The 21,164-nt window shown below is 42.3% G+C and overlaps 1 protein-coding gene across 5 annotated transcripts in view; it reads right to left on the bottom strand.

Annotated features, from left to right (window-relative positions):
* Fyb1 (FYN binding protein 1) overlaps positions 1–21,164 on the bottom strand; it is a 124,868-nt gene that overhangs the window by 31,221 nt on the left and 72,483 nt on the right. For all 5 annotated transcript variants that reach the window (XM_051150927.1, XM_051150922.1, XM_051150925.1 and 2 more), the window contains exon 3: positions 7,603–7,792. In XM_051150927.1, coding sequence (XP_051006884.1) covers positions 7,603–7,792 — 190 coding nt within the window. The remainder of the gene's footprint in view (positions 1–7,602; positions 7,793–21,164) is intronic.

Below are 21,164 nucleotides of genomic sequence, written 5' to 3'. Positions count from 1 at the left end.
CCCTACTGTGCACCCAGGGAGAGGCTACCCTCATTTAGCCCATTCCTAACAGAGAGAAGCTGAGCTAGACTCCTTCTAGGAATTCTTCTCTGTCTCCAGTATTGTTTTCTCCCTTACTGCTTATTTTTTTTTTAAAGAGACATTAATTTATTATGTATACAGTGTTCTGTCTACATATACAGAGGGCACCAGATCTCATTACAGATGGTTGTGAGCCACCACGTGGTTGCTGGGAATTGAACTCAGGACCTTTGGAAGAGCAACCAGTGCTCTTAACCTCTGAGCCATCTCTCCAGCCCACGGCTTATTTCTTCTGACCATATACAAACACGCCATTTCCTCAAGCTCAGTGTCATCCTTGCTACCTAGTGTACTTGAGGCCAGCCTAGGTTATACTTACATGAGATCCTGCCTCAAAATACAGAAACTGAAATTCTTCCCATCCAAATTGTTGTCCCATGTCTTTGCTTCCCTCCTCAAACAGTGTCTCGCTTGGCTCCTTCCAATGTCTCTGTGTATGCACGCATGCACGTGTACAGGCCAGCGGTCGAAGTCAGGTCTCCCCCGCTATCACTTCAGACTTTATATTTTGAGGCAGGGTCTCTCACTGAATCCACAGGCTGTCATTTAGCTACACTGGCTGGGCGGTGAGCTTCGGGACTCTACCTGTCTCTGCCATACCCACAACCCATCTACTTCCTCAGCACTGGGGTCACAGATACATGTCACACACCACTCTTTACGTGTATGATGGGGGCAAAACTCCAGTCCTCATGGCTGGAGTGTCAGGCACTTTCCAGTTGCTGAGACCAAAGGCTTCTGAGCTGCACTTGATCCTCGTTGTGAGTTTTATAAATAAATCCAAATTCTGCTGTCGCGCCCTTTAAAATCTGTCCACAGTGTGGACATTTCTTGCCGGCTCCAGGGAGGCCAGGCCGTCTTGGTTAGAATGCCTCAATAGCTTGCCTGCATTTCTGCAGCATTTAGCTGGTTCTGCTGTCTCCTCGACATTTGTCCATCTATTTAAAGTGACTTTAATGAATAGACTTGCTTCTGTGCTCCAACCATCAGGGGTTCTCGTCTTCCTTAGGGTGACAGTTACGGGCTGTCACAACACAGGGATCCCTACAGGAGTGCCCTTTGTCCAATGGCTTCTTCTTTTGCTGCCTTTAGTGTAGTCCTGCTAACTTCCTCCTTAGAGTTTAGACTCTTTAAGCCACCGTTCTCTCTGTTCTCTGCCCTGTACAGGCCCCTCCCGCACAGCTTTCTGCCTAACTCCCATATTTCCTTGCGTCTTTGCAACCTCTCATATCTGTTTAAAGCTGTAACAGTGTGCTGTGTGCAACACCACTCACATTTTACCACCCTCCCTTCTGTTTTCCCTCTCAGCAGTTCATGCTTTGCTGGCCTTTGCGGTGTCTTCTGCCTGTTCACCCATCCCTCTCTCCCCAGCCGCTGGCTTTAGACAGAAGCAGACATCTCTGTTCTGTGCATGATATTCCCTGAAGTCCAATTGACAGGACACAATGGAGTGGCTTAAAGCTTTGTTGGGTGACCGTTTTAAAAGCCCAGTAGCTTTTGACTTGAGAACAGAGTTCCAGTCACGGGAGGAGAGTGGCACCCACAGGGACGTTCTGAAGTGTGCGACAAAAAGCTCAATCTCGGAGACACTGCATCTTCTACTTTTTTTTTTTTTTTTTTCTTACCTGAAATTCAACCCATAGCTTTCCCATAGGCTCCTGCGTATAAATGTAATTGTCCATTTCACTTTCGTTTCCGCTGTGTGTTTATCTAACTTCCCCTTCCATGGGGAAATTTTCTAATCTAGATATTTCCTCATTGTGAAATTTACTGATGGGAACTTTAAAACTGTTGATGCTTTTGTCTTTTGACAAGACAAACTAGCTTCTAGATGGCCTTGACTTTTGCACTTCTCTTTTTCTGCACATGATAATTAACTTTACAGCACTCAGGGAGACAGAGGCGGGTAGATCTCTGTGAGTTCGAGGCCATCCTGGTCTACAAAGTGAATCCAGGACAGCTAAGGCTACACAGAGAAACCCTGCCTAAAACAAAACAAAACAACCCAAAAAACAAAACAAACAAGCAAAAAACCAAACCAGGGTGGTAATGGCACATGCCTGTAATCCCAGCACTTGGGAGGCAGAGGCAGCAGAATCCTTGTGAGTTCGAGGCCAGTGTGGCCTACAGAGAGAGAGTTCCAGGACAGCTAGAGCTGTTACAAAGAGAAACCCTGTCTGAAAAAAAAAAAAAAAAAAAAAAAAAAAAAAAAAAAAAAAATGTAGAAGACTCCAAGTTTCTAGGTAATGTAAAATATCCAGTTTTGGCTCTTTCTAATTTTTTTTTCTAATTTTATGAAATTGGCTGGTTATAGGTGGGTCATTTTCTAAGTGGAGTCCTTATTATGATGCCAATAGAAAGGAGGCAGTGTTTATCTCTACCAGTGAACTTTGTAAATAATTGGTGGAAACAATATTGCCCGTAGGAATCCCAGGCCTTTGCCTTGCATGTGGGTGCATACTGACCAGCATCCCATGCTGTATCAGTGCCTTTGAATTCATTTCTTCCTTCTATGTACTATGGAGTCCAAGGATGAGGTTTTCAGAGAGTCAATGCAACGCAGCAGGCCCAGATGTGCTGCGTTTTAGAGAATGTGCCAGCAAGGCTGGCCTGAGGCTTTCAGAGGAACATATTTTCTCTGTACCCGCACTGCAGTAAAAGTGGCCTAGTTGATAAAAGCATTTTGCTCTGAGACCTTATCAACAATGTGTCTTGTAGGAATGCTTGCTTTCTTTCCCGGCTTCTGGTCTTCTGGGAGCTGCCAGGCCCAAGGTACCTATGAGACAGTTCCTCTGCTCCCAGTGGAAACCTTAACTTCTAACGCATCGGGTTAGCTTCTCCTGGAGGCTGCCTGAGACACCCACTGTGTTTTCCTAGCCTGGGTCTTACCAGCCTTGTGGAATTGCCTGGAAGTCTGTGCTTAGACAGCGCCACCTGCTGGCTGTCCCTTCCCCTTCTTTACCTTGTTGAATCACAGCTTCCGTGTTTCTGTGAGTCCGTTAAGTGAGTCATTAGACTCACAGGTGATCCTGCCCAAACACTCCTGAAGCAACCGATATGGTGTCTTTTCCTAATGTCCTTAATGATGACTGGCCTCCAAGCCTTATCAATTTTCAGAATTTCTGTTTGAACCATTTGTGAAGATTTCATATTAAGACCTTGCCTTACTCAGAGGCTTCACTGAAGGGCTTTATCAGAAACTTTACATGTGTTAGGATCCTGGGCTACTGTGGTTGACACGTGTCTGTAATACCAGCACACAGAGGCAGAGGCAGCAGGATCTTCCTAAGATTAAAGTCAGCCTGGGTTACATAGTTTTCTAAGCCATCCAGAGATATACAGTGAGGGTCTATCTCTGACAAAACAACAAATAAAAACATGAAAAAGAAATTCTGAGATCCAAATTTAATGGATTAAAATTACTAGAAATTAAAAAAAACTAAGAATAAGAGATAGTTTATTTTTTATTTTTTGGTTTTTCGAGACAGGGTTTCTCTGTGTAGCCCTGGTTGTCCTGGACTCGCTTTGTAGACCAGGCTGGCCTCGAAATCACAGCGATCCTTCTGCCTCTGCCTCCTGAGTGCTGAGATTAAATGCACGCACCACCATCTCCGGCTAAGAAATATTTTATACATGTGAAAAATAATTTGTATAAAAATTAAGTGTTTAAAAGAACATATATTAGGTGTTTTAGTTAGGCTAATATTTATTTAGCCTTAATATAATAGTAGGCAGATGCTCCCACTTTGATTTGGTAGCAGAATCTCCCAGAATGTACACAACGTGTTTGGTTCTTCAAACAGACACATATAGACTCAAATGCCTGGAACGGTGTGATGTTTGTGTGCCCACATGGAAGATAAGACCCACTGAGTTGAACATACCTCCTTAGCTACTAACATTAAACACCTACGGAAGTACTACAACGCTGAAAAGAGTCATGGGTAACTCATAATAAATAGGCTTTTAATCACGCCTTTAAATTGTAACTGTGATGCACTTAAGGAGGATGTCAATGTGGACTTGTAATTAATAAGTTCTATTCGGATTATGGACAAAAGACCAATATATAGTAAATGAGATAAAGTGAAATCAAATTATAGTGCTACATATACATATGCATATATAGATATATTGTATTATAGTGGAAAATCACTCTATTGGTTAGTTTTGTGTCAACTTGACACAAGGTTCAGTCACTGGAGAAGAGGGAGTCTCAGTTGAGGAAATGTCTCCATAAGATTCTGCTGTAAACCAACAGCCCAGGCCCTAAGGTCAACAATTAATAAATGGGACCTCATGAGGCTGAGAAGCTTCTGTAAGGCAGGAGACACTGTCAAAAGAACAAAGCGACAGCCTACAGACTGGGAAATAATCTTCACCAACCATGCATCTGACAAAGGTCTAATATCCAAACTTTATAAAGAACTCAAGAAATTAAACACCACCAAACCAAATAACCCAATTGAGAAATGGGGCTCAGAATTAAACAGAGAATTTTCAACAGAGGAATATCAAATGGCTGAGACACACTTAAAGAAATGCTCAACATCTCTGGTCATCAGAGAAATGCAAATCAAAACAACTCTGAGATTCCATCTTACACCCATCAGAATGGCTAAAATCAAACATTCACATGACAACACATGCTGGCGAGGATGTGGGGAGAGAGGAACACTCCTTCATTGCTGGTGGGAATGCAAACTAGTACAGCCACTTTGGAAAGCTATCTGGTGCTATCTCAGAAAAATGGGAATAGGGCTTCCTCAAGACCCAGCTATTCCACTCCTTGGAATATACCCAGAAGATGCTCCAGCACACAACAAGAAAATTTGCTCAACCATGTTCATAGCAGCCTTATTCATAATAGCCAGAACATGGAAACAGCCTAAGTGTCCCTCAGTAGAAGAATGGATAAAGAAACTGTGGTTCATTTACACTGTGGAATACTACTTAGCTATTAAAAACAAGGAATTCCCGAAATCTGTGGACAAATGGATTGAACTAGAAATGATCATAATGAGTGAGCTAACCCAGAAGCAGAGAGACTCAAATGGTATATACTCACTTATAACTGGACACTAGCCCAAGGGGTAGGTCCCATGAAAGTCTGCACCTACCAGGAAAGTGGGATAGAGATGAGGACATCATATTGAGACTCTAGGTGAGAAAAATATAGGGGATAGGGAAGTAGGTGGATCCAGAGGGTCCTAGAAACCTACAAGAGGAACATTATGATGGGTGGATCTGAGCCCAGGGGTTCTGCTTGATCAAAGGCACCAACCAAGGACAAAACGTGCAGTCATCATCAAACCCCTATCCGGATCTAACCAAGGGACAGAACATTCTCCACAGTTAAGTGGAGACTGGGGACTGACTTTCACAGGATCTCTGGTGCCCCATATTTGGCCATGTCCCTTTGTGAGGGAGGCCCAATGGCACTCAGAGGAAGGATAGCGGACTACCAAGAAGAGACTTGATACCCTAGCACCATATTCAGGGGGAGGAGGTCCCCCTCGGTCACAGTCATAGGGAAGGGGGTTGGGGTGAAAGTGGGAGGGAGGGAAGAGTGGGAGGATGTAGGGGATGGGATAGAAAATGAGATGTAATATGAATTATTTTATTTTTCAATAAAAATGTGTTAAAAAACAAAAAGATCCTGCTGTAAGGCTTTGTGGTTGTTGTTGTTAATGATCAGTGGGGGAGGGCCCAGGCCATTGTGAATGGAGCCAGTCCTGGGCTGGTGCTCCTGGATTCTATAAGAAAGCAGGCTGAGCAAGCATGGGTAGCAAGCCAGTAAGCAGCGCCCTCCATGGCCTCCGCATCAGCTTCCTGCCATCCAAGCTCTCCAGGATGAACTGTTCTGTGAACCTGCTAGTGCAATAACCCTTTCTCTCCCAGGTTGCTTTCGGTTATGGTGTTTCATCACAGCAATAGTCGCCCTAGCATAGGCCAGCACCAGGATAGCGGAGTATCATAGTGACGGGCATGGCCATGTTCTTTTTTGGGAGGATTGTGAGAGGACTTGGGAATTTTGGGCTAGTAAGGTCATTGAGTGCTGAAGGATGAGAACTGCTCTGTAGGAGCTTTGAAGGTAAGAGCAGTGCAGACAGGGGGGAGGATTGGCTTGGGAAGCTTCAGAGGGAAGCAAAGACTCTCCTGGGCCATTTGTGTGGAGAATCTGTGGTGTCCAAGCAGCTGGAGCTGAGGAATCAGCTGTCATTAACAAGTGACCAAAACTACTAAAGTGAAGCCTTTACGTTGCTGGGGTGCTTGATGCTGCTCCGCTGGAGCTGAGAAATTAGCGGTGATTAAGAAGCATCGCTGATGCCATAGTTTGCGCCGGACCCCTGGGCCCAGATCTGCCCATCATAATGCTCTTCTTAGAGGTTTCTAGGACCCTCTGGATCCTTCTATTTCTCCATTTTCCCATGCTTCTCTCACCTACAGACCCAATAGGATGTCCTCCCCTCTGACCCACTTTCCTGGTGAGTGAATACTTTCATGGGACATACCCCTTGGGCTAGTATGCAGATATAAGTGAGTATATACCATCTGAGTCTTTCTGCTTCTGGGTTAACTCACTCAGTATGATCATATTTGGACCACGTCCCCTGGATGGGGAGGCCTGGTGGCACTCAAAGGAAGGATAGCAGGCTACCAAGAAGAGACTTGATGCCCTATGAGCATATACAGGGGGAAGAGGTCCCCCTCAGTCACAGTCTTAGGGGACGGGAGTAAGGGGAAAATAGGAGGGAGGAATGGGAGGATACAAGGGATGGGATAACAATTGAGATGTAATATGAATAAATTAATAAAAAAAAGAAGAAGAAGAAGCATTGCTGAGGTGAAGTCTTCTGGAGAGCATTTCCTGAGAGTCAGCACACTAAAGCTGTGTTCCAGACACAGCCAGGGTTGCGCCACATGCTGGCAGCTGAACCTGGTAGTGTGCGGGTCACTCAGGTGGTGCTGGTTTGGAAGGTGTGAAGGGGTCATGGAGATCAGCTGAGGACTGGCACTGTGTGGCAATGCCTGGAGGCCCTGAAGAGTGCCCAGGAGAAGCGATCGGTGAAAGTGCAGCCTAGTCTCAGCAAGGGACCCCAACAGTTTTGGAGGTGCCAGTGCCATGGGATGACCACCACCAACAGTGGCAGTGGAGGAGTGGAGGCAGCTAGAACCTAGAAAACACGCTGTGTGTGCTGCAGCAGGCAGAGCTGGAGACGTGACCTACAAGCCCCTTGGCCCAGAAGATTGTAAATGAGTCCTAGACAATTGGACATTGAGTTATCTATACTGTTGGAGCTTGACTTTGCTTTGTTCAGATTGTGAGTGTGCCCTTCCTGTTGAAGTGAGAAAGTATGCAACATAATTTTGATTTTTTTTACAAGGACCCCACAGTTGAGAGATATCAAACTTTCATAAAAAGAGCCTGTTCTCCTTCCTGTCAACTGCCCACTACTGTACCACACAAGTTTTACATAGACTGCTTAGCACCCAGCCATGCAAAATTCCTTTACTTACTTCAGGTCAAGGGGAGGCTTAATGTTTCTCGGTGGTAGACTGGGGACTGGTGGTTGTGTTGGGTGAGACGCTGGCAGTGGTGGCTGGCTGGCTGGCTGGGACACTGAAGGTGATGGATGGATGGATGGATGCGACGCTGGAGGTGGTGGCAGGGAAGTTGTTGAGTAAGGTGTCTGGGTTTTGCTGGTACCTAAGAGGCAAAGGATGGTAAATGAAGACAAATCTTCAAAACATAAGAACTTGCCATTCCAAACATGCAGACACAATCTTCAATGGAACATTAGAAATATATTTCCTTATTGACTGAATGCTTTAAAGTGTCTAATATTTTATGCAAAATTCCCTTTCTGAGTTCTTTCATTTATAAAACCTTAGTTTTAACATTCTTGGTTTTTGAATGATTCTAAATCGACTATACCACATTCTTTATGAGTACACTTTATTTTTCATTGAATCTGCATTTTAGAGGAAAGAGATCTAGTATTCATATTTACTGTCATAAGCAACATACTCTTATTGTTGACAAGACCTTTGAACTTTTAACACATTGAATTTTGTTTGGACTATGTTTTTTTAAATATGGAAGCCTATTAAATCATCCCACAAGTAAAAATATATATTGTTAAAATTATAATATATATTAAGAAAACTGAAGCATGAATCACACATATTGCCACCATTTAGCAATGCCTACTGAATTGCATGTAGTTTTGAACATTTTAATGCAAATATATTATGTCTCTCAGTTCCAGTATATTGTTTCTCTTTAATTCCTTTAACATGACTCTGTTGCTCTTATTTTATTCCAATTTTTGAGACAGGGTCTTATTGTATTGATGAGGCTCTCCTGGAACTCAGCGATTCACTTGTCTCTATTGCTTGAGTGCTATGATTAAAGGCACGTTGCTAAAACACCCAACTCTCTGTTACTGTTCCATTCTGCAACATGGTACTCATCCTGGGATTTCTCTTTGCCAGCCTCATGGCTCTGACACACTGAGAGAGCATTCTTTGGAGAAGGGCATGGAAATGAAGTACATGGGACTAAATCCTGGCTTGGATCAGTTATTTCCTGGTTTCTTTTATAAAATTAAGCTAACAATGATGTCAGCTTAGATGAGTGTTCTCCCTAGCGCTACAATATTTTGTGACCGATAGATATATGACCAATATATGACCAATATGGCCAAGAAGTATATGGCCATATATTTATGGCCCAGCAAATATAAAACACTTAGGATAGTATCTGGCAGATAGTAAGTTTGGTGTTTTATTTTTTTATTTAATAAATCTTTGTTGAATGCCTAAAACATGCCAAGTTCTGTTCTAGATAAAAGAAACACAGCAGCGATAAATCAGACAGCAATTTCTGAGGAAATATATACTATTTCAATAATCTAACACATATGAATTGTCATATAAATTGTGGTAAGTACAATGAAAGGTAGAAACATTATGTAACTGGGTGAGGTGGGCATTCTCCCCAGCTCTACATTTAATGGCTTGTCATTGGTATACACTGGAGTTGGACCTTATAAGCACATTCCCCTCCCCCCCATAGAAATTGAAAGCACCAGGCTTCATTCATTATTTTCCGACTGTCTTGAGAAGCTGATAGAGAAAGTGCTGACAATGCAGTTTAGACTTACTCATGCCACTTCTCTAGTTTTCATATTATGAATAGCATAAAATCAAGGCAATACATTAATACATTTCCTAGTAGATAGCCAACTACTTATAGTTATCTCTCAACTCACCAAAACACTCACTCACCTCATTCCCAAATGAATGAAGCTCTGATGTGTAGCTTTACGCTTTGTTTACTGATTAACTGAAAGTATCAATCGACATTTAGGTTGGTGCTGTACTCACTCATTGATTGCAGCAATAGATTGGGTACCAGATACAGCAATTGGGGCCAGGGGATTTCCAGCAAAGATTATATGTCTTGTGATTTGTCATAGGCTCTTCTTTCTTCCTACTGATAACATTTACTGCATGCACACAAGTGTACCAGCGCATACACATAGCTCCCCTCCCCACCCCTACCCATGCCACACAGACACACCACACAGACACACACACACACACACACACACACACACACACACACACACACACACACTATTTGTTTCCATTGAGAAGCGTGGGTTCAACACTTGTTGGCATGTCTCAGCTGCTGCCTGAAAGTTTTTGCTGGCTCGTGGGGAGTAGAATCGCCTCTGCACCTTCCCAGCTTGCTTTGACTCTTTTCCTCTTGCCCAGTTCTCCTTTTACTTTCCAACTTGATATTTTATGCTTTTAAAATGTTTGTGCCACCTGGTTTACTTGAATATGAGTTTTGTTTCTTATCTCTCTTGCTTTGGGGTGACTGTTTTTGAGAGGGAAAGGATGCCTCCTTGTAAGTGTGTTAACTTTTTATCAATTCAAGCATTAGTGCGAGTCTCCATGATTACAGCCATGTTTCTTTTAAAACGTCTAATCTACTTGATTCTTTATATTTTCCATTGCATTTGCTTGCTCTTATCCATTTATACAATGTCTTCATTAGGAATATTAGCCTTGGGGCTAGAGAGATGGGTCAGTGGTTAGCAGTGTGTATGAGTCTAGCTCTTAGCACATAGGGCAACTCACAGCCGTCTGTTTCTCCAGCTCTTCAGGACCTAACAGCCTCTTCTAGACTCTGTTAGAGCCTGACTTCATACTTGAATGTGCAGGTGTGTGTAAGTGCATATGCATGCGTGCACACAAGCAATTAAAAATAAAATAAGCGGGGCATGGTGGCACACGCCTTTAATCTCAGCACTCGGGAGGCAGAGGCAGGCGGATTGCTGTGAGTTCGAGGCCAGCCTGGTCTACAAAGGGAGTCTAGGACAGCCAAGGCTACACAGAGAAACCCTGTCTCAAAAAACAAACAACAACAACAAAAAAATAATAATAATAAAAATAAATAAATAAAAATAAAATAAAAAATTAAAAAGAATAGTAATCTTTTTGCTTCTCATGTGGACAAACTGAACATAATTTTGCCAATTTAGCTTTTGCTTCTGTCTGTTCATGTTTTTAAAAAATAGATAAATCTACCTTACCAATAAAGATACATGAACAACCTTTGACAAAAACAAAAAACAAGAAAACACAGCATTCTAAAACAACAACGAACTACGGCATTCTATCAGTTCAAACCGACTTCATTGGGTAATGAGGTACTTGTATCTTAACTAATAATCTTGCAGGACCACTGTGGTCCATGCAGGCTGGTGCTGACTGACGTGCTATTCAATGACCCATGACTGTGCTTATTAATTCGCAATGCCTCTTTCACCAGAGCATATTGGATGGATGAAATGATGTTTTTGCTATTTTAATGCATAAGTAAGTGATTTGTAGCCAAAAAAGAATAAGTTGCTGTGAATGAGTGTTAATAAACCATTGCCTGCATACAACAATGCTTATTAAGCATGTGTGACTTATCTTTTATGGAAAAGATTTAGGCAAACAGGAGCCATTACAGGAGCCATTACCATATGAGAGTGAACTTAGGATCGGAAGGGAGAAGTCAGGGCCTTGTTACAGACAGGGCCTGGGCAGTGTCAAGTCCTTTGAGCTGAAGCGAGGAGAGAAGTGCACTCCAAAGCCTCTCCGACTGTATGCAGACTGGTGCGCCTTTCTGAAGAGGGAGACAGCCCTGTTCTGCTGGTCTCTCCTCCACTTGCCGTCCATTGCTTATAACAGCCAGAGTCATTTGGGAAGGGTGTGCCGGCTTTTCCATTGACTCGGGACAGAAGTGGGGTGAGAGTCAGTCGCTGGCAACCCATGTGCCAGCAGGACAAGGCTTTCCCGAGAATGCACCAAGGCCAGGGCAGGCCAGTACTCAGAGACAGAGAGAAACAGATGGCATTTGAAATAAAGGTGACCATTGGAAAATTATTAAAAATGAGCTGTGAGACTTGAAGTGGCACTAAACTAACTGTTAACCATTCGTACCCTCATCATACATTAAAGTCTTCATGGGATACACTAGGAAGTAGCAGTAAAATGTTTTGTTTTGCAAAATCTATGGTCACTCTCAAATACTGCATGCATGAAAACTGATTCTAAAGCAAAGCATCTTTGTTTTCTTGGGGTAAAGAAAAAAGCAGACTAGTCTACCCCCACGCCCTCCCCTCCTCCTCCTTCTCTCTCTCTCTCTCTCTCTCTCTCTCTCTCTCTCTCTCTCTCTGTGTATCTGATTCTGATATTTCAATCTTACAGGCTTCATAAAACACAACTGATACTGGTATTCTCAAAAACAAAATGTTTTCTTGTGTTACGAAGAATACAGACACTGAACTATAGTGAAATAAGGAGAAACAGATAAAAAAAATCATTGGCAGGAAATGTTAAGAGAGTAAGAATCCATCCCTGAATTTCAGCAGGGACCCTATTAAGTATTGTACATATGTAGTTTTATTTACACTTTATAACGACCTTGTTATATGCTACCATTTTGTTTCTACTTAGTGTTTAAAACTGTGCAAGTTCAGAGTTGATAAGCAATGAAGTGGAAATGAGCCACAGTCGTTTGTGTGTGGGTGCGTGTGTGTGTGTGTGTGTGGTGTGTGTATGTGTGTGTGGTGTATGTGTATGTGTGTATGTGTGTGTGTGTATGAGTGTGTATATGAGTGTGTAGTGTGTGTGTGGTGTGTGTGTATGTGTGTATGTGTATGTATGAGTGTGTGTATGAGTGTGTGGTGTGTGTGTATGAGTGTGTATGTGTGTGGTGTGTGTATGTGTGTGGTGTGTGTGTATGTGTATGCATGAGTGTGTGTATGTGTGTGTGGTGTGTGTGTATGTGTGTGTATGAGTGTGTATGTGTGTGTATGTATGTGTATATGTGTGCATGGTGTGTGTGTTTGTGTGTGGTATGTGTGTATGAGTGTGTGGTGTGTGTGTATGCATGTGTATGTATATGTATGAGTGTGTGTATGTGTGGGGTGTGTGTGTATGTATGTGTGTATGAGTGTGTGGTGTGTGTGTATGAGTGTGTGGTGTGTGTATGCGTGTGTATGTGTGTGTATGAGTGTGTATGTGTGTGTGTATGTATGTGTATATGTGTGCATGGTGTGTGTGTGTATATGTGTGGTGTGTGTGTATGTGTGTATGTATATGTATGAGTGTGTGTATGTGTGTGTGGTGTGTGTATATGTGTGTGGTGTGTATATGTGTGTGTATGAGTGTGTGTATGTGTGTGGTGTGTGTGAGTGTGTGTATATGTGTGTGGTGTGTATATGTGTGTGTATGTGTGTGTATGAGTGTATGTATGTGTGTGGTGTGTGTGAGTGTGTGTATGTGGGGCAGGGTTTGCCCTCTCTGCTATGTTCTCTGGTTTTCATAGCACTGAAGTTGAAATTATTAGAAGGTTCAAATAAAGAACAGATTTTCCCAAGATTGAAGTCTGATTCAGCTTTTTTTTATTTTTACCTTTCTTCTTAGGGTGATTTTTATAAGAGTACTTTCAGTTAACTATTGGGCAGGGATATAGAACTCAGGGTTAGGGTGTGTGGGATGCCAACTCAGTGCGGCTTGGGAACATGATTTGGAAGTCAGATGACAGGGATGTAGCCATCCCAGAGCTGGAGAACGGCACTAGGAGAAGACAATCCTCTAGAATTGTCAGGGAATTTGAAATAAAGCCACGAAAGTACTTTAAAGCTATGACAAAAGGAGGAAAGAACAAGTTTAGGCCTTTGTTGTCATGATGCTACAGATGTGAAGTTTGAGAGATAGGCCGTGCAAACATGATCTACTTATTTGTCTTGTCCCCAGGGACATTCCTTCAAGTACCGAGACCGAGAAGATCAGGTATGCCTCCCTCTGAGGAGGGCAGGATTGTGCAGATATGTGGAACCCTGTGTCAGTAGATAGGAGCATAAACACATGTATTAGTAAGGTCCCCCTACCCCCCACCCACCCAACTCCTGTCTCTCTGTCTTAGATGAAGGGACACATGTGAAGGAATTGTGCTCTGGGCACTGGAGCAGGCACTCGAGGCTTCAAGAGGAGAACATGATGGACATTTTGATGTTAAATCAGATAGGAGCTTTAGCAACTCATGGTAAAGTAGAGGAGCCATGGCTGTGTCTATGTTAGGAAAAAGGTTAACTACAGAACATTCCAGAACATGGAATTAGCTTTCAAGAATCTAAGAAGTTAAGCACTCTCATTCCAACTGTTTTTTAATCCTTTTAATTCCAAAAGTTCAGAAGAGACCTTGCACACACCATCTACCTCTATTATAGCATGGCTGGCTGGGTGGGACCGTGGGGCTGTTTTGTCAAAAGGAAATGAATGTGAAAGGCCTTCTATAAGGTGGCTCAGTGTTCTCTGGCCCTGCCCTTAAGGGTGATGTCAGACCACAGTAATGCAGGATATCTTATATGTTGAGATTAAAATGTATAAATAGAAAAACAGAGCCATTCTCCTTAAATTAATAGTGTTCACTCCTGGTTCTGATAGAAAATTTTAGAAGAGACCAAGAATTGAAAGTTTAATTCACTATAAGTCCACTCTTGTGTGTACTGAAACAAACAGATACCACATCCACATTCTTGACTTTTAAGCACACCTAAAGAAATTGTCATAAGTGCTTGAGTGGTTCATAGGAGAAGTAGTTATGCTGGAGTTGGGGGACTTGGGCTCGTCTTTCATGGACATTTCTTCACCAGTAGCAGCCTTAAGATACAGGGCAGTTGATTTTGCTTCTCTGAATTTTCCATTGGTTTTGTATTCCCAACTTGCAGAGTGCTATGAGATTTTGAAAAATATGGGCACCTTACACATGGGTGCATAATGTGACCTCTGGCTTGCCATGGAATCTTGTTCTATTGTGTGGTCTTTGGGGGAGACACTTGAGAAGCCTCTGACAGTATGAAACAACACTGTTCAATTTGCATTTCTATACTTGTGGCTAAGGAGTTTGAACTTGCTTACAAGATGTTCCATCTGTGTGAGCACACACATCTCTTAAAAATAATATATTAATTTGTGAATAAGTACAGCTTTTTATTTAGATAAGCAACTGGAAAAGCATATATTCCCCTTTATGGTTTTATTTGACAGAGTATAAAACATCATACAGAATATAGGTACATAGGTAGATTGTGCTATGTATCTAAAAATGCTTTGAAACCATTCAGATCACCCCAGTGCCTTCAGAGGTAAAGTCTTGAAACCACTGAGCCTTAGACTTGGGTTGTTTGGTTTTACAATATTTTTGCTTGCCTCAATTCAAGGTCTTCTTTTCTTATCTTCAAAGGATTTGTAAACTGTAGTGGACTGGAAAATTTGCAACACACAGGAACTATATTAGTAAGAAAGCTTTTGATTTGAAAGCAATGTGCCAAGAAAGTGTTAGCCAGCTTAGAACAATCAATCAAATGGAAAGAACAGTAATACCGAAACACAAATGTCACATACGTGGTCAAGGCCAACATTAGGGTGGAGGTGAAGAGGTAGAGACCAAAGTGATTCTGATGATAAACAAGAGGGAAGAAGGTAAACTCTTCTGTCACATCTCCTGATCCTCGTCTTGTCTGTGACTTTAACATCCAGAGCAGTGGTTCTCAGCCTTCCGAATGCTGTGGCCCCCTAATACAGCTCCTCGTGTGTTGATGACCTCCAGCCATAACATTATTTCTGTTGCTAATTCATAACTATAGTTTTGCTACTGTTATGAATTGTATTGTAAATATCTGATATGCCACCCCTGTGTAAAGGTCATTTGCCCCAAAGAGATTGGGACCCACAGGTTGAGAATTGCAATTATTGTTTCATATTTTTGAACAATCAGAATTTATTTATTTATTTATTTATTTATTTGTTTGTTTGTTTGTTTATGGCATCTCACACATGTGGAAAACGAAGGGAAGCTTGCAGGAGCTGGTTCTCTCTTCCATTGTGTAGGTAGGATTCAGAGATTGAATCATGTCCTCAGGTCTTTAAGGCAAATTCTTTTTCTGGATGAACCAGTTTGACAGCCCTCTTTTTTTTTTAATTTATAAAAATTTCCCTTTTCAACAACAATTTCTTTGGCTATTTAATTATATGAAACTATAAAGGAAAATATGGATGCAACACCTGTCAATAAACACCTATGGCCTCTAGGAAAGGGTAGAATAGAAAGTGGGACATTCAGTAGGCAGCAAGGATTCTGGGATAGAGCTAGGTGTGCAAGATTCACCCCGATTCACCCAGGGGAAGACATAAGGAGGACAGATGCATGGTATCTAAGCAGAGGTAACCAGCCACATGACAGAATACAGACTAGTATAAATGGGTTATTTTAAGTTATGAGCTAGTCAGAGAAGAGCCTAGCTATATATGGCCTAGATGTTTGTAAATATATTTTGAGTCTCATGAGTCACTGGGAGCTTAGGGCTGGGAGGAAAACCCACCATGACACATATTTCATTAATATTATATCTAGACTTTGACTAGAATGATACCAGATTCATGTAGCAGGACTTGGGAAGAATGTGTTCTGTGCAAGCATGAAGACGTGAGTTTGAAGCTTCAGCAACTATGTAAACCGCTTGGCATGTGCTCATGCACCTGCAACCCCAGGACTGTGGGAGCTGGAGACAGGACTTCTGGTTTGCTTGCTGGCCACCAGCATAGCTCCAGGTTCAGTGACAAACTCTGTGTGAGGGGAATAAGGCAGGACGTGTTGGCATAGGCCACCCAACACCCTCCCCTGGCTTCTTCATCTACACAATACACTCCTCACTCTCTTATGTGCCCCATCCATACACACAGAGATAATTGTGAAGGAAATTCGGGTCTCTATGAGTGTATAAAGAGCTCAAATAGAAATAAGCTGCCCTAATGTCCCACAGATAAGTCATATGTAATAATTGCACGTAAAGAAACAGCTATCTCAAGCAGGACATGGTGGTTCACACCTGTAATCCCAGTTTTGGACAGACCAAGGCAGGGAGATAAGGGTTACTGGGCCATCCTGACCTATACAAGAAGAGTCTCAAGTTTAAAATCTGTCATTACATTATAAAATTAATAATCAGTCACACTTATGCTTGGTTGGTCACCTGAATGGAGTTCAAATATAATTGTAAGTTGGTGAAGTTAGCATGTAATTAAAAGTATTTAATAGTCATCCATATTGGAACTCTCTCCCTATTCCCCTGCCCTCTTTTCTTTCATTTTCCTTTAGAGACAGGGCCTTACTATTCAGCTTAGGATGGCCTTGAACTCATGATCTTCCTTCCTCAACATCCTGAGTGCTAGGATTACGGGAATGCTCCACTACTCTCAGCTCTCTCTTTTTATTCTCTGTATCAAATAAATGAGAAATTATCTTCTCCTTCTTTCCCCTTAGCTCCTCTAGTTAAAGCTTTACCATCACTTATTTAGACTGATACAACAGCCTTTTTAGCTAGTCTTTCACTGACTTATTTGTTCATTTTTAGTATCTATACATGTGTACATGTGTACCCACATGCCATGTATATAGGGGCGCATGCATGTGCATACTCATGCATTTGGAGACCAGAAGTTGGCATTGAGTGTCTTTCTCCATCAGTCTCTACACGATTTTGTAAGACATGGCCTCTCCCTGGACCTGGGACTGTAAGCACATCTGTAGATTTCAGCTCACATCCACACAACTGCACATCTAGCCCTCGCCCGCCTGACTGTCTCCACAACCCATGGCCAGTCTTTTTGCCTTATTCTTACTTGCCTACAATTTATATTTGACATAGCAAAAAGGCATTTTAAAATGCAAACCAGACCATAATACTCCTTATCATAATGGCCTCAATTAAAAATTTGAAACTATGATCTAGGATCTATAACATTTGGTTGATGTTTATTTCTCTAGACCTGTCACTATTCATTTCTCCTTGGCTCCATCCACCTAAAAATCTTTCTCTTTCTTTAGCGACGACAAAAATGTCCTCATATCTTCAGTCATTAGACGATGCCATTCTGTCTGTGATGTTTACAGCACTCTCCACATTTGCTTATTTGTTTACTGTTTTGGTCTATTCCTCCAACTAGAAGATAGTTGTTACAGGAGCAAACCACATGTATCTAATTCTCATTGTTGTATTTTTAGGTGTAACCACATAGTAGGGACCCACTAAATGTTGAATGGATACATGAGAAAGAAAATGGAGGGTGAAACTCCACTGCAGATATCCACTCTTACATTAAACAACAAAGATTTGCAATGATAAATTATATTTGGCAGGTTATTGGCTCTAGATCTATGGCAGTAGTTTTCTTAACCTTGCATAAATAAGAAGCATATTTAATAGATGAGTCTTAACAGTGTGGTTTCTGGTGTCAAATGCTCTTGGATGCAGCTCAGAGATCTTGTTTAGAATGTCAGAGAGTCCAGGTGAAAGGGAGCTGTGGACCTCACTGGGAGACAAACTGACTCTGTTCTCTCCGCTTGTGGAATGGAGGAGTTCCAGTAAGGTAACAATAGCATTACTAGTTTGATAAAAGTATAAATTAAGAGGTAAAGACACATTTTAAGTAGGCTTTTAAAAATAACTAAAATTAACCTGGACATTACATTTGCCCATTTTGATTTACTACACTAAGGACAGCAGATGTCAAATTCTGGGCCCATGGCTGGCAGCATCAGCATTAACTGAGAACTTACGAGGGAGACCAAAGCTTAGGCCCATCACAGACCTACTGAATCAGACACTCAATGCTTGAGCCAGCAGCTGAGTTCTGCAGGCTCTCGGGGGACTGATGCACACAGAGGCCTGAGCAGCAGCTCCACAGTCCACAATGCTTTACTTCAAGTTCAACGTGAGAGTGTCCAAGTCTATAGGAGAGGAAGAACTCTCCTGAAGTGCCTGCACTGCAGAAGTGTGCAAATGGCTGTCTGAACTCACAGCTGCCTGGTCTTCCTTCCTTAAAAAACCTGCTCTGAACCTTTAACTTTCTTTTCAAATTGTATAGCTTCATTTCATTTTTATAATGTCATACCTGGATATTGCATTTAAGCAACTTTCAGCCCTCTCCAGATTCTCTGCTGGCCTCCCATCTATTTAGTTTTATGTATTTTTATTGGGTGTGCATGAGGTGAGCATTAGAGGTCAGAGAACAGCTTTCAGGGGTCGGTTCTCTCATTACACCATGAGATCCAAGTTGTCAGGCTTGTGTGACAAGCCATTTTACCCATGGATCCGTGTCACCAGCCCACGTCTTTCCCTCTTAATAAGACAGTGTCAACGGTTTTCTGCTATTTTCACTTAGGATTTCATTTTCTGAGAGTTCCTTTGAGCATCACTTGCCTGGCCTGAAAGAGACCAGGCGTTTATGAACACCTCCAATTGAAGTAAGAGAACTCGGGGTTATGAGGTATGGAAGCCCTTTCAGGATGCTACAGCATTGCCCTGTTTGTGACTGGCTGACTGAGGATGTGGCGTGCGGTGCAGGGAGAGGAAGGCACTGCAGACATTACATGTCTAGGAGATGGTATGGGAAAAGACGATAGCATGTTACCCCACTGGTATAGACATCAGTTTTATGTCAAAAGAGAACCGGGCAGATAGATTTGTTGAAGGAGGAAATGGGCCGTTGACTCTGTTCCTTACCATTTGTGTAACAGTTCACTAAAGGCTGAATCACAGCACCTATGACTGAAAGGCCTTGTCAGTTTGTTGTCCACTAGTTTTTATGGTGTTTGGTATAAACAGTCCTATTGACTTTTCCCAGAGTCACCGTTCTGCTTCTGCACTGGACTTTGAAATACAGCAGAAGAAAATAATTTAGACTTTAGGACGACGTAACACAGGATAAGCCTTAAAAACACCCCTTTCTTTCCAAAGATAAGAGCTCCAAAGCCTGGCTAAGACAAATGGTTCAGTCAGACACAAAGCCTAAAACCACAAAATCTGTGATAAAATTTGGTTTTCCCTTGAGTCTGAAGCATTTGTCTGTCCATAGCATGCCATGGAGCCAAAAACCATTCTTTCCAGTGTCTTCTGAAGCCTTTCAGCATCTCCATGGTGAAAGAAGCTATGAGAACAAGTAGAAAAGAAAATCAATAACTAATATTCAGACAAAACTCTTTCTGTATGTGACCAGCTCGTGTGTGTGTGTGTGTGTGTGTGTGTGTGTGTGTGTGTGTGTGCATGCATGTGTGTGTGTGTGTGTGTGTGTGTGTGTGTGTGTGTGTATGCAAGGAGAAATACTGATTCTCTGACGGTCACAGCCATATGTGTGGCAAGTCTGAGCAAGTGAGTACTGGATGACTATGGGGGTGGGCAAGATTGATCATTAGTTTCCCAGGAGGAAGAATTGTTGCTACTCACAGCTCTGGTTTGCAGGAGCAGGGAAGGAAAGAGACTGTAACTTAGGAGGGGGGAGCAGAATGGAAATTTCCAACATTGACTGTTTAGCTTTTAAAAAAAAGATTCGCTTTATTAATTACCTTGTGTGTGTGCATGTGTGTATGTGTGCACACACACGTGTGTGTATGTGATATGACTTAAGCTGCCACCATTCTGAGATGAGACTGTCGTGTGTGACATGGAATAAAAGGGTGTCTGGTGGTTGTATATCATGAGAGGGTTCTTTCCAACTCAGTGGGAAACACCCCATAACTTGATGTGGCTTATGTGAGCATGTACAGAATCGCCATTCTAACGTCATAACAGGCACAACTATATCTGTGCCTTTTTACGTGCAAGGTCTGTGGTGTGCAAGATGTTTCTAAGAGGTTTAGACTACAGCATTCTAAATCCCAAGTCCTTTTCTCCTTAAAGAAGAGGAGGAGTCACAGAACTCACCTCAGTGGTTCTGATTGGTGCCAGGACAATCCCAGGAAGTATTTGACACCTCACGTGTGTGTATGTATGTCTGTATGTGTGTGTGTGTGTATATGAATGTGAGTGTGTGTATATGTGTGAGTGTGTGTGTATGAGTGTGTGTATGTGTGAGTGTGTGTGTGTGTGTGTGTGTGTGCGCGCGCACGCGTGTAGGACAAAGGTTGCTGTTGGGCTTATAGGCTGATGAGTGCTACTAGCTTTCAATGACGAGAGTCCAAGGAATCTAAAATTCCCACAGTGGATATGACTTTCTCACGTACTCTGGTGCCTCACATTTGACCATGTCCCCTGGAGGGGGAGACCTGGTGGCACTCAGAGGAAGGACAGCAGGTAACCGAGAAGAGACTTGATACCCTATGAGCATGTACAGGGGGACGTAATCCCCCTCAGGAACAGTCATAGGGGAGGGGAATAAGGGGAAAAGGGGAGGGAGGGAAGAATGGGAGGACACAAGGGATGGGATAACCATTGAAATGTAACAAGAATAAATTAATAATAAAAAATTTAAAAAAATAATTAATTAATTAATATTATGATAAAAAAAATTAAAAAAAAATTCCCACAGTGGAAAGAGCTATGGTTTACAAAGAATATAATGTGCCTGCCATACCAGGGGCACTCTAGATCACTGGGCAATTCCTTTTGTGTAGGAGATGCAGAGACATAGCATGCTGCAGAGTAGGGTACAGGGGACAGATCAGCCTGCTT

Source organism: Acomys russatus, chromosome 9 (assembly GCF_903995435.1).
Source record: "Acomys russatus chromosome 9, mAcoRus1.1, whole genome shotgun sequence".
NCBI lineage: Eukaryota > Metazoa > Chordata > Mammalia > Rodentia > Muridae > Acomys > Acomys russatus.
The sequence above is the reverse complement of the archived record's forward strand: the minus strand, read 5'-3'. Positions and strand labels throughout refer to the sequence as shown.